The sequence below is a fragment of the Carlito syrichta genome, unplaced genomic scaffold (genome assembly GCF_000164805.1).
Source record: "Carlito syrichta isolate Samal-C Ts95f unplaced genomic scaffold, Tarsius_syrichta-2.0.1 Scaffold316190, whole genome shotgun sequence".
Lineage (NCBI taxonomy): Eukaryota > Metazoa > Chordata > Mammalia > Primates > Tarsiidae > Carlito > Carlito syrichta.
The window spans coordinates 377,535-390,497 of NW_007260286.1; the positions used below are offsets into that span (position 1 = coordinate 377,535).

General features: G+C 41.1%; 1 protein-coding gene across 4 annotated transcripts in view; it reads right to left on the reverse strand.

Annotated features, from left to right (window-relative positions):
* Positions 1 to 177: 177 nt before the first annotated feature.
* ATP5S (ATP synthase, H+ transporting, mitochondrial Fo complex subunit s (factor B)) overlaps positions 178 to 12,963 on the reverse strand; it is a 15,950-nt gene continuing 3,164 nt past the window's right edge. Inside the window, exons 2-6 of one of the 4 annotated variants that reach the window (XM_008073820.2) lie at positions 11,774 to 11,910; positions 7,475 to 7,586; positions 4,999 to 5,207; positions 4,241 to 4,412; positions 178 to 1,050 (exon numbers count right to left, since the gene is read on the reverse strand). In XM_008073820.2, the coding sequence (XP_008072011.1) occupies positions 936 to 1,050; positions 4,241 to 4,412; positions 4,999 to 5,207; positions 7,475 to 7,586; positions 11,774 to 11,795 (630 nt within the window). In that variant the 5' untranslated portion in view covers positions 11,796 to 11,910 and the 3' untranslated portion in view covers positions 178 to 935. Of the gene's footprint in view, positions 1,051 to 4,240; positions 4,413 to 4,998; positions 5,208 to 7,474; positions 7,587 to 7,700; positions 7,749 to 11,773; positions 11,911 to 12,279; positions 12,303 to 12,963 lie in introns of those variants that run through there. The other 3 variants (XM_021706881.1, XM_021706882.1, XM_021706883.1) reach the window with 3 other exon arrangements.

The following is a 12,963-nucleotide window of genomic DNA, read 5'->3' on the forward strand; positions in this document are numbered from 1 at the left end:
AAAATAAAGACCCTGTTTTATCTATTTTTGACATGCTTCATTACTACTTTCTATATATAAATTGACTTTTGTCAATTGTTTATATTTCTCTCTGATATCCTTTAAGCTCATAGGAGGTAGCAGCCAAGATATATGAGAGAAGAAAAATGAGTTTCTAATTGACACATTAAAATTTTCTGTTTAAAGCCATTTTTTAATTTAAGAAAAACCAAAGTGTGACCTGCTGGTCTTGACGACTGTTTCCTGTATTCTGTTGCAATCAGCAAAACTGTCTGAATTCAGCCAAATATCTATGGCCAGTTTTATTAAAACATTAGCTTAAACTTACAAAATAGACAAATTAACCAGCAACTGTTCAATCTGCAAAATGATGTATGCTATCAAGAATACAGGAATGCAGGATCATGGGAAATGCTTGCAAATCTTGGGAAGCAATATGAAATGAATGTCTCAACAACCATTGCTATTTTGCATAATTGGCTCCATCTCTGGATCTGTAATTTTGCTTCCAATTTTTCATAATTGTGCATTTGTAGTAATATACTTCACAAACTTTAACGTTAAAGTAAGATGTAAATTACTGTCATGATACAATAAAGATATCAGAGTTGCAGGTTAAACCACCTTAAAGAACTCTAGATATCTACATCAAGATGTCTATAAGAGTTCTATATTAAATGAGGAATACATTTATTGAAATGCGGCTAGTTTGCATTTTTCTTAAAATGAATTCATGCACATAAATTCTCACTTCCAGTTTAGTAACTTTAGTGAGTGATGTCTGAATATTTATTTTTAACATATAATGGATTCTCTACTTCTAAGATGTCGTGATATGGCATCCTTATGATTCTTCTAATGATTATATTTGTTGTTGTTGTTTAGGATCAACAATTTCAAATGATCCTTATTAGTGAAGTAAGACACTTATTATTTTACTTCAACTGTAATTTTAGTTCCAGAGATGGCAGTGCTGTCTTAAAGGCTTGGACAAGATTTTCTTTTTCTTTCACTCCAGGAAGATCACTTAACAGCAAATATTTGAGGTTTCTGCAAACAGAGAAAGAAAAAAGTCACTTCAACTTAGTCATTAAAATTAAAAATAAACTCAATTTACTGACTTAAAGAAAATTCACACAGAATGTGTCTATATCACTCTACACCTTCAAAATGACCCTTGGAGCAGTAGTCTTTTTTTTTTTGAGTTGGGAGTCTCACTGTCACCCAGACTGGAGTGCAGTGGCATGTTCCCAGCCACCGCAGCCTTGACCTGCTGGGCTCAGGCGATTCTTCTGCCTCAGCCTTCCAAACAGCTGGAACTATAGGCACGCACTACCATGCCCAGCTAATTTTTTGATTTATTATAGAGACGAAGTCTCACCATGTCAGCCCAGGCTGGTCTCGAACCCATGGGCTCAGGAAATCCTCTCACCTTGGCCTCCCAAAGTATTGGGAGAAACAGTAGTCTTAAGGTACTATTTTAAATGAAATTCATTCTAGGAACTAAGATAGACTTTGGAAATTATACTTGTTTTTGTTTTATTTTTTGAGCTGAAGTCTTACTCCATCGCCCAGGCTGGAGTGCAGTGGCCTGCTCATGGCCACCCCAGCGTTGACCTGCTGGGCTCAGGCAATCCTTCCGCCTCAGTCTTCCAAGTAGCTGGAACTACAGGCATGTACTACACACCCGGCTAATTTTTTGATTTATTGTAGAGACGAGGTCTCACCATGTTGCCCAGGCTGGTCTTGAACCTGAGGGCTCAGGCAGTTCTCTCGCCTCGGTCTCCCAAAGTGCAGGATTACAGGCCACCGCACCCGTTCTATACTTGTTTTTATTTTATTTTTTTTTGAGTTGGGGTCTCACTCTATTGCCCAGGTGCGCTACCACGCCTGGCTAATTTTTTTTATTTATTGTAGAGATGAGGTCTCACCAAATTGCCCAGGTGGGTCTTGAACCCGTGGGCTCAGGCAATTCACCCGAGCCCGGCCTATGCCTGTTTTTAATGACATCAACATTTCTAGCTGCATGTTTCTAAATGTTATATATATTATATATATGAAGAGAGAGAGAGATAGAGACAGAGATCCTTTGCATGAAATATAAATCTTATCCCAAAAAGGGGAAAAAAATTGGGAAAGTTCTTAAGGGTCCTCAAGTTTCTATTAGAAGATGAGGTTTTGCAACAACAGATCCTGGTGAGGATGCGGAGAAAAAGGAACACTTCTACACTGCTGGTAGGAATGCAAACTAGTGCAACCTCTGGAAGACAGTGTGGCGATTTCTGAAAGAACTAGAAATTGACCCTCCATATGACCAGTAATTCCCCTATTGGGAATATACCTGGAGGAACTCAAATCATCTACAAAAAAGATACCTGCATACATGTTTGCTACAGCTCTATTCACAACAGCAAAAACATGGAACCAACCATGCTGAAACTGAACTGGATTTTTAAAAATGTAGTACATATACAAATGGAATATTATGCAGCCATAAAGAAGCCACAAACATATGGGCTTTGCAGCAACTTGGGTGGATTTGGAGTCGATCATACTCAGTGATCAATAACAGAAACAAAGTACAGAGTACCATATGTTTTCACTCATAAGCGGACCTTGAACAATTATAATGCTATAAGAAAGGGATTGGCAGTAGCGGGAAACTGTCAGGGCAGGTGGGTGGGATTGGCAATTGAGGGAAACTGCTAGGGGAGGGAGGGGCACACCTCATCAACAAGGGTATCCGCATAATCAAGGTTTGTATACCTAACCCTGAATTGTATCCCACATCTTTTAAATAAAATTAATAAATAAAATAAAAAGATGAGGTTTTGGAGTCTCAACTCATGTAAGAGAAACCACCCTTTGGTCCTAATGTTTAAAACTTCTCAAACGTCCTATGATACTGAGGATTTGGGCAGTCCATTGTATTTTAAGCAGAATGACATGAATTACATTCACAATTTGAATGATGGACTCTCTAAAATAGGGATTTGATTAAACAAACTTACATTCTTTCTTCATCATTCTGATAAGACTTAGAATTCTGCCACTTTAGAATTAAACATTCCTGGCCATTCAAGAACATTACCTGTTCTTGCATTTGGGATTGGCATGGGTCTGGCTGGTGGTGGAAGGGGGTGTAGAGCAGTGTTCCTAACCGATGGATGCATGGTTTTGAAATATACTACAGTGTCAGGCAGTGTTCTAGGCACTAGAGACAAAAGGGGAGCATTTTAAAGTTTTTTTTCTCCTCAAGAAATGTAATTAGACTGAAATGCTCATAAGTATATACCAAATGTCATGAGAATATCAAACACATGAGAGAAAATGCTTTTTTAAAAAAGAGATGCCGGGCTCGGTGGCTCAGCCTGTAATCCCAGCACTTTGGGAGGCCGAGGTGAGTGGATTGCCTGAGCCTGCAGGTTCGAGACCTGCCTGGGCAACTTGACGAGACCTCATCTCTACAATAAATCAAAAATTAGCCGGGTGTGGTAGCGCGTGCCTGTAGTTCTACCTACTTGGAAGGCTGAGGCGGAAGGATTGCTGGAGCCCAGCAGGTTGAGGCTGTGGTGGCCAGGAGTTGAGTGACAGAGTGAGACTCCAACTCAAAAAAAGATAAAAAATTTAAAAAAATTTAAAAAAAGCATAACAGCTAACACTTATTGAGGACTTACTGTGGCAGGCACCATGCTAGGTGCTTAATGTGGATTTAATTTTTTAAAACATGCCCCCTAAAAAATGCAATGAAACCTTACTATATTAAGACTGATAACTGTGACTGGATGTGGTGGCTCAAGCCTGTAACACCAACATTTTGGAGGTCAAGGTGGGAGGATCACTTGAAGCTAGGAGTGTGAGACCAGCCTGAGCAACACAGCGAGACCCCTGTCTTTACCAAAAATTAAAAAAAAAAAAAATTAGCTGGACATAGTGGCTCATTTCTGTAGTCCCAGATACTCAGGCAGCTGAGGTGGTAGGACCACTTGAGTCCAGGAAATCAAGGCTGCAGAGAGCCATGATCATGCCACTGCACTCCAGCCTGGACAACAGTGAGACCCTGACTCAGAAAAAAAAAAAAAAGATTGATAATTTTAACTGTTTTAAAATATTATAGATGTAAGCTTGGACATTTTAAAAAATTATCTTTTTCAAAACTAAAGACATTCCGACTGATTTTAAATTTTGACTATTCACCTTAACATCATTTCAAGTTCCTACTTTGGCTTTGACCACCTACCTTAAATGACGCAAAGCTATGATGCCTTTGTCTGTGACATTCCCACAGGAAATTATTTCCATTTCCAATATGCTTTTTTGTAAGTTTTCAAGTTGACCAAGTCTCTGCAAACACTCATCTTCGATATAAAGACACTTGCACAGCCTTATTTTCTCAACGTGTTTTAGGCCCTCTGAGGGGGGAAAAATACCATTTAAGAATCTGATTTACCATTAAGATAACAAACTGTCCTGGTTTCCCCAGGTCTGTCCTGATTTTAGGTCTGATAGTCCTATGTCCTGGGATACCCTAGTTCCATGAAAACCCAGAGGATTGCTCAACTTAACCATACAAGGTATTCACTATGCAGGTTGTGTGGATGGGTGAGGCCATACTGCAGTCAGATGCCCATGTGCTGGGGGAAAGAAACACCCACACAAGCAGAAGTTGGGCAGATATCACCATTCCTGCATGACTGAGGGTTTCTCAATGACAGAAGTTTGACAAAGATAGTTTGAAAAAAGGCCCTGGATTTTAAGTCAATAAACCACAGAATAAAGACATATAGGAACAAGCTTAGTGAGAGGAGGAAGGAAAAGAAAGTATCTGTAACCTCTATTTACTGTGAAAATAAATATCAAACTCAGAAAGAAACAAACTTGGTTGTACTGAAATGGGCAAAAAGGACACACCTATGACTATAATAGTGAACCAACTGCAACAGAATGGTCACCACAAATCACCTGTATTTCTCATAAGGAAAATGACAGGGTAGTTACCCATGTGATCAAATCCAATGTTCATGATACAAGAGTCAGTGGCATCAATTGCTTGAATCTTGTATTTGTCCAGAGGGCCCGTGGGAAGGTGATTGTAGTCCTTCTGCCATTTCTCCTGACCATGGTAGCGTACCATGGCCCCACAGCGCAGCAGCCACTCAGACGTCGCCCTGTCAGGGCCAACCTCCCTGAGGCGTTCATAATCCACTCTATTGGCAAGAAAAAAAAGCAGTTCGCTTTTACAATAATCACTAGGTTCTTAACTATATTCACTGACATAAATATAGAATGGCAACACATTTTCATTTCAAATGACCGAGGAGGGAGATATGTGTATTAGTGAGATCCATGCCAAATATATATATAAAAGAGCAGTAGTTCTACCTGCTCTTTTTTAGTTTTTTGTTTCCAAGTGAAAATCTGTCAAGGTGTGGGTGTAGGGGGTGTGTATGTGTATTTTTGTTTGTTTGTTTTGAGTTGGAGTCTCCCTTTGTCACCCAGGCTAGAGTGCAGTGGCATGCTCATGGCCCCCACAGCCTTGGCCTGCCGGGCTCAGGTGATCCTTCCGCCTCAGCCTTCTAAGTAGCTGGAACTACAGGCATGCGCCACTGCACCTAGCTAGTTTTTAAAAATTTACTGTAGAAATGAGGTCTCACCATGTTGTCTGGGCTGGTCTTGAATTCGTGGGCTCAGGAAATCCTATTGCCTCTGCCTCCCAAAATGCTGGGATTACAGGTGTGAGCCACTGTGCCCAGCATATTATTTTTACATGAGTTTACCAACCAGACATGAATCTTCATTGATTCACATGTAGCATAGTGCTTGACACTAGAGATATATTAAATGACCAGACTAGGTGTAGTGACTCAGACTGGTAATCCTAGCACTTTGGGAGGCAAAGGCAGGAGGACTGCTTGACCAGAAGTTCAAGATCACCCTAGGCAACATAGTGAGACCTTGTCTATACAGAAAAATAAAAAACTTAGTCCGGCATGGTGGCACAGCATACCTGTAGTTCCAGCTACATGGAGGCTGAGGTGGAAGGATCGCCTGAGCCCAGGAGATCAAGGCTGCAGTGAGTCATGATTGTGTTACTGCACTCCAGCCAGAGGGACAGAATGAGACCCTGACTGAATAAACAAACAAGCAAAGATTAAAGCAAAATAGAAATAATTTTGAACTTATGTTCAAATTAATCTCATTAAGTGATATTTATTAACGTCTACATATGCTTTCTCTCTAGCTAGTGATCATAATGTTATAGGAAGCAATGAGAAGGCTAGCTAGTTCCATCAGTTTCAAGGATTTCTTTTTCTTGTTGTTTTTCAATCAACTAGCACTTATTGAACACCAATTAGAAGCCAGATCTTTTAAGAGTTTTATTTTTTTCAGCCTGTAATCCCAGCACTTTGGGAGGCCAAAGTGTGTGGATTGCCTGAGCCCATGGGTTCAAGACCAGCCCAGGCAATTTGGTGAGACTTCTCTACAATAAATAAAAAATTAGCCGGCTGTGGTAGCGTGCACCTGCAGTTCCAGCTACTTGGAAGGCTGAGGCAGAAGGATCGCTGGAGTCCAGCAGGTTGATGCTGGGGTGGCTGTGAGCATGCCACCACACTCCAGACTGGGCGACAGAGTGAGACTCCAACTCAAAAAAAAGTTTTATTTTTATTTTTGATCATAGCTCACTGCAGCTTCAAATTCCTGGGCTCAAGTGATCTTCCTGCCTCAGTCTTCCAAGTTCAAAGTGATATTTCTAAGCATACCACACACTGGTTTTTTTGTTATATTTTGAGTAGGAGTCTTACTCTGATGCCCAGGCTGGAGTACAGTGGCACACTCATGGCCACCACTGCCTCAACCTGCTGGGTTCAGGTGGTTCTTCTGCTTCAGTCTTCCAAGTAGCTATAACTAAGGGTGGGTACCTCCACACCCAGCTAATTTATTTATTTATTTATTGTAGAGATGAGTCTCACTAAGTTGCCCAGGTTGGTTTTGAACCCATGGGCTCAGGGAATCCTCTCACCTCTGCCTCCCAAAGTGTGGGGATTACAGGTATGAGCCACCACACCCAGCTCACACACTCGTTTTTTGAAAACCTGAGTTCCCTTGACAAAATATTCAAAAGGCTAACTACATTTCTTAAAAAGTCATAAAATAATATTTTAAAATTATATTTACAAAGTTTTTCTGATCATAAAATAAATGGTCATTTCAGAAAATTTGAAATGCATCAAAAGGACAATTAAGAAAAATCACTGAAATACTGCAACCCAAACAGCCACAGTTAAGATTTTTAATGTTTTCTGGTCTTTTTTCCATATTTGTGTGTATGTTTTATCTGTCAACAAAATGAGGATCACACTGCACACATTGTTCAGAAACATCTGAAATTTAAGACATAACAAAACTAGTTACTGGGAACACATCTAGTTGTAAACAATCCCCACATTTTGTCACTTTAGTTAGAGTAACTTACTTATTAAACACTGTATTCAACCAGCCCCAGAAGTATCTAGAGTCACATGACCATGGGAGTTTCTTTAAGCCACATAACTGCTGGGAAACTTTTCCAAACAGCATCATTTGATCTAAACACACAAAACAGTATTCACATTAGATTATTGGCTAGCAGTCAGAGTCTCAGACATATAGTAACTTCACAATTTCCGAGTCAACGCTCTTGTGCCAAGAAAGCTGATGACTCTCTCAAGTATTGAGCAAGTCACTCCTGTCTCTGGTTCTTGGGGTTTGTGTTTGCTTGTTTGCTCCAAAAATGAGGGATTGGGCTAGATAGGGTCTCCGGTTCCTTCTCAGCCTTAACTTTAAGTTCCATTGTTCAAACCTCCATTAGAGTTTGCCAGCAGTGTGGCCACCTAGTGTCCATTCAGGCTGTGTAACCATACATTTGCTGAAACAAATTTCCACTCCCAATCTACATTTCCAGGATCAAAATGACAAACTACAATGATCGCGGGTGCAATGTGTCAAGGTTAGGATGCTTACATCCAGGAAGGGAGAGGAGACATGAAAACAGATTTACCTATGACAAGGCTGCAAGAGCAATGCTGCAAAGGCAGCTGGGAAACACCGCGCAGGTAACTTCACCTCTCTGACCCTTGGTTTTCTCATTTGTAAAATGAGATGATTTGCTCAGATGATTTCCAGCTGTCAAAATTTATAACCATAAGTTCAGAAAATGATTTTTGGACTAAGTTTCAATCTGATTTATCTCAATCTTCTCTAGTAGTGTGTCAGGCCTGTGTGTGGGCATGGGGCTGAGGGATGATAAAAGAAATGAAACATGATGTCTGCTTTGAGGATCTGACAATTTAAGGCAGGATGGATTGAGCTAAGATAAGTTACCAAGTAGTTAAAATAAGTGACCAAACCTGATAAGTGCCTCAAAGGAGTTAAAATAAAGACAGAGAGGATTTCAGTGGACAAAGGGGCCAGGAAAGTTAAGCCAGGTTATTAGCTAAGGCAGGACCATGTAAGGCATGCTGCAGTTCCATTTTGCTAGCATACAGGAGTCAGGAGAAGAGGCAGGCAATTTTCACAGTCAGGTCTCAAAAGGTCTCGCATGCTCAGCCAGGGAATTTGGACAAGATTCTGAAGGCAGTTGGGAGTCACTTAGGATTCAGATCAAAGCACTGACACTATTAGAGCTGTGCTTCAGGAAATTTACTCAGACAGCAGCACCAAGATTCAGGGTCAGAAGAATGGGACCAAGCCAGGTGCAGTGACTCATGCCTGTAACCCCAGCAGTTTGGGAGGCAGAGACTAGAGGACTGCCTAAACTCAGGGTTTGAGACCAGCCTGGGCAACTTGGCAGGACCTCATCTCTAAGTCAAAAAAATTAGCCAGGTGTGGTGGCACGCGCCTGCGGTTCCAGCTACTTGGAAGGCTGAGGTGGAAAGATTGCCTGAATCCAGAAGGTCGAGCCTACAGTGATCGTGAGCATGCCACTGCACTCCAGCCTGGGCGACAGAGTGAGACTCGGCCTCAAAAAAAAAAGATGAGGGTCAACAGAATGGGACCAATAGCCAACAATACTTCAACAGCATGTGGCCACAGGAAAGGGCCTAGCTGGGGACGGATGCGAATGACAAAACAGGGTTGGAGTCCATAGGACTTTGCGAGTGAAGAGTAGGGGCAAGGGCTAGAGGAGTTGAAGATGACACTGAGCTTTGGTCCTGGGTCACTGGTAGGATGGTGATGCTGCCCACAGAAATCAACATCAGGAGAACAGAGGGTGGGTTCCGTTTTTGCTTTTGAGTTGGGGTCTCACTCTGTTGCCCAGGCTGGAGGGCAGGGGCACAATCACCACTCACCGCAGCCTTGAACTCCCGAACTGAAGCAATCCCACCTCAGCCTCCCGCGTGGCTGGGACTACAGGCACATGCTACAACACCAAGCTAATGTTTGTATTTTTTGTTGAGATGTGGTCTCCCCGTGTTGTCTAGGATAGAGTTTCTCTTATTCTAAATGGGAAGGGTTGGACTTCTAGGTGGAGATGACCAACAAATCACTGGAACTAGAGCCACAGAATGTTAAAGCTGGAAGGAATTTAGATTACTTAGCCCAGACCTCTCATTTAGAGATGAGGAAACTAAAACCCTGATATTAAGTAACTTGCTGACACCCTAAATCCTTCCTGGAACAAGGTGGGGCATTAATAAATGCATGTGTTTAAAGCGGCTTGCTCAATGTTTCATGGCTAATTGGTGGCAGTGCTGAAACTTGAAACCAGTTCTCTCTCCGAGTCCAGGGCCCTTTTTTCAACCATTTGGTGGTTCGAGAATTCAAGAGAAAAAAGAGGACTAGAGAGATATCTGAGTGGGAACCACTTTAGAGCTGAGGTGACTGAGGATGCTGGACAGTGAGAGATGTGGCCTGCGGACAGAACCCAGGGATCACCCATTACCCTCTGAGTCCCTTTTCCACCATCACTCTGTCTTCCTTACTACAAACCTCTCCCCCTGCTACCTCCTCTCATGTTCTCAACTCTTTCCAGCTTTTTGTTAAAGCTCTCTCCACCTGTGCCCACCTGTAATAACTCTGTTGATTGCCAAATTCATCCACAAATCTGGGCTTTCCCACCTTCTACTCAGGCTGTTTCCTCTGTTAGTTCCCTGTCCCAAGACTGTCTGTGGAAATCTCACCTAACCTTAAGATCTTATTCAAATACTCTGTCCATTCATTCATTCACTCACTCAATAAGTGTTTATTGAATGTCTATTTCTTTGTGCAAAAGAAACACCAGTAAGACAACGACAACAACAACAAAGCAAAAACATACAGAGAAACAGACATGGTTCCTGTCCTCATAGAATGTAGAGTCCAGCGAAGAGGACATATACACGAATAAATAAGATCCAATTGGTGTTTTAACAGAGGTGTGAGCAAATGCCATGAGCACCCGGAGAAGGGAGTGAAGGGGAGTCTTCACACTAGAGGTATCTTTTGAGATGGATCTTTTAAACAATGATTAAGAGTTTCTAGTTAGGAAGAAAAAAATATGCAGAGAAAAAGGTAGACAGCAAGGATCACATCTGATTCATTTCTATTTTTTTCGGCATAAAGTTTAAACAACATTTGCTAGTTAATAGTCTCCAGTGGTTGACATATTACCACGGAGGAAGGTAAAACCAGAGAAACTGTTACCAAGCAGGTGAATTAGAGTGGTCTTTGAAAACCGAATACTTTCACCTGATTCATTTTGGCCCATCTTATAAGTCAGCTTAAAGAAATGCCAAATTTCCTTCAGCTGTGCTCTCTAAAAACATGCCATTACATTTAAAATAATTTAAACATGAAAATTAATGTTTATTTAGCAATAAAGGTTAAAAAAAAAACTGGCAGGCTTTTTACAATCTCAACTGCAACTCTGCTAATTGGTTCTGGGAATTATTCCTAAAGTCCAGGCAGCTACCTCTGAGAATGCGTTCTATATGGAAAGAGGAGACCTCTAGTGGTGAGCTAGAGAATTTAGCTTTAATAAACTAAAAGTCAGAAAACCACTACTAAATTCCTGATGCCATAATAATCCAGGAACTCAAATTATGAAAACAAAAACAGACTTCTTACCATCAGAATATGGTTTATAGTCATACATTTTAACAGTATGCTGAAAGTTACAGTTATGTTTATAACTTAAAGACCAGACCTCTAACATATTACTCAAAATAGAATATATACAAAGTGGTTTTTGAGTTGGTTTGGTGGAGAGGTTCTCTGTTTGCATAAAAACAGTAAGTTTTTTAAAGTGGAAGTTCTGATTTTACATATAATGCAATTACTTAGTGGGCTATTCAAAGTGATGGCTAACTTGGTGTTTAAAAAAAAAAAACAAAAACAGAATTAGACCAGGTGCTGTGGCTCATGTCCGTCATCCCAGCACTTTGGGAGGCCAAGGTGGGGAATTTCTTGTGCCCAGGAGTTCAAGACCAGCCTGAACAGCATGGTGAGACCTCATCTCTACAAACAATAAAAACTATTAAAAAAATAAAAACCTGAATTAGTGAATTAGTTACCAAGGGTCAATAAAGTGTGGAAAGTGATGGGATCGCATCATTATGAGGGACTTTTTCCCCAAATTAAGATCTCGTCCCACTGTAAATCATCTACCAGGATTCCAGTTCTTATTTCTGAGGTGTGTAGGATCTAGTGAAACAGACCAAGAGAGCAATTCATTAGGATTTGGAAGCAAAGGTCCCAAAAGTCATTGTTAGGCTAACATCACAAGGCACTCATTTAACTTCTTATGGGTTCTCACCTACATGGAAGAAGGTGAACATGAATTCCAGTCTAGGAGGATGACATCAGTAATACAAATGTCTCTAGGCTTTGGAGGAATCCAAGACAAGCTCTCAGTTTTCTTGAAATTACTTGAGACAAACTGTACAGTCAAACCTTAAGGGGAAAGGTCAAGACAATTTTATAAAAAGAGCATGTGTACTCTAAGTTCTTTCACCCTTGCTAAACTAAGAAGCACATACTCAAAATCAGATGATGAATCACAACTACGTGCCCAGTTGGCCCGCTCCTTGAAGTATTCTGTATTCAACCTAGGAACAAAGTAACAATATCCAGAGCAAACTAAAAAATAACCATCTCTGCTACATGCCTATCAGGATGGCTAAAATAAAAAGCAGTGGCAACACCAAATGCTGGTCACAATGAGAAACTTGATCTCACATTACTGCTGGTGGGAACTCAAAATGGTATAGCCACTTCAGAAAACAACTTGGCAGTTTCTTACAAAATTAAACACGCACTCACCATATGACCCAGCACTTGCACGCAGAAACAAAAACAGGTTCATACAAAAAGCTGTAAGTTAATGTTCATAACAGCTTTATCCACAATTGTTAAAAACTAGAAACACGCAGAAGCCCTTCAATAGAAAATGACTCAGTAGTGAAAAGGATTGAACTATTGATACATGCAACAATTTGGATGGATCTCAAGGGATTATGCTGAGTGAAAAAAAAGCCAATCCCCACCAGGCTCGGTGGGTCAGCCTGTAATCCTGCGCCTTTGGGGGGCTGAGGTGAGTGGATTGCCTGAGCCCATGGGTTTGAGACCCGCCTGGGCAACTTAGCAAGACCTCATCTCTACCATAAATCAAAAACTAGCTGGGCGTGGTAGCGTGAGCCTGTAGTTCCAGCTACTCGGAAGGTTGAGGTGGAAGGTTCGCCGGAGCCCAGCAGATCAAGGCTGCGGTGGCCGGGAGCAGCCACTGCACTCCAGCCTGGGCGACAGAGTGAGACTCCAAATCAAAAAAAAAAAAAAAAGCCAATCCCCAAAAGTTATCTACTGTATAATCACATTTGCATCACATTTTTGAAATGATAAAATTTTTGAATAAAAGACTGGATGGAGCTGCAAGGGGGAAGGGCAGCCTGAAGCTGCCCTGAAGGGATCCTCGGTGATGGAAGTGCACTGTATTTTTTTTTTTTTTTT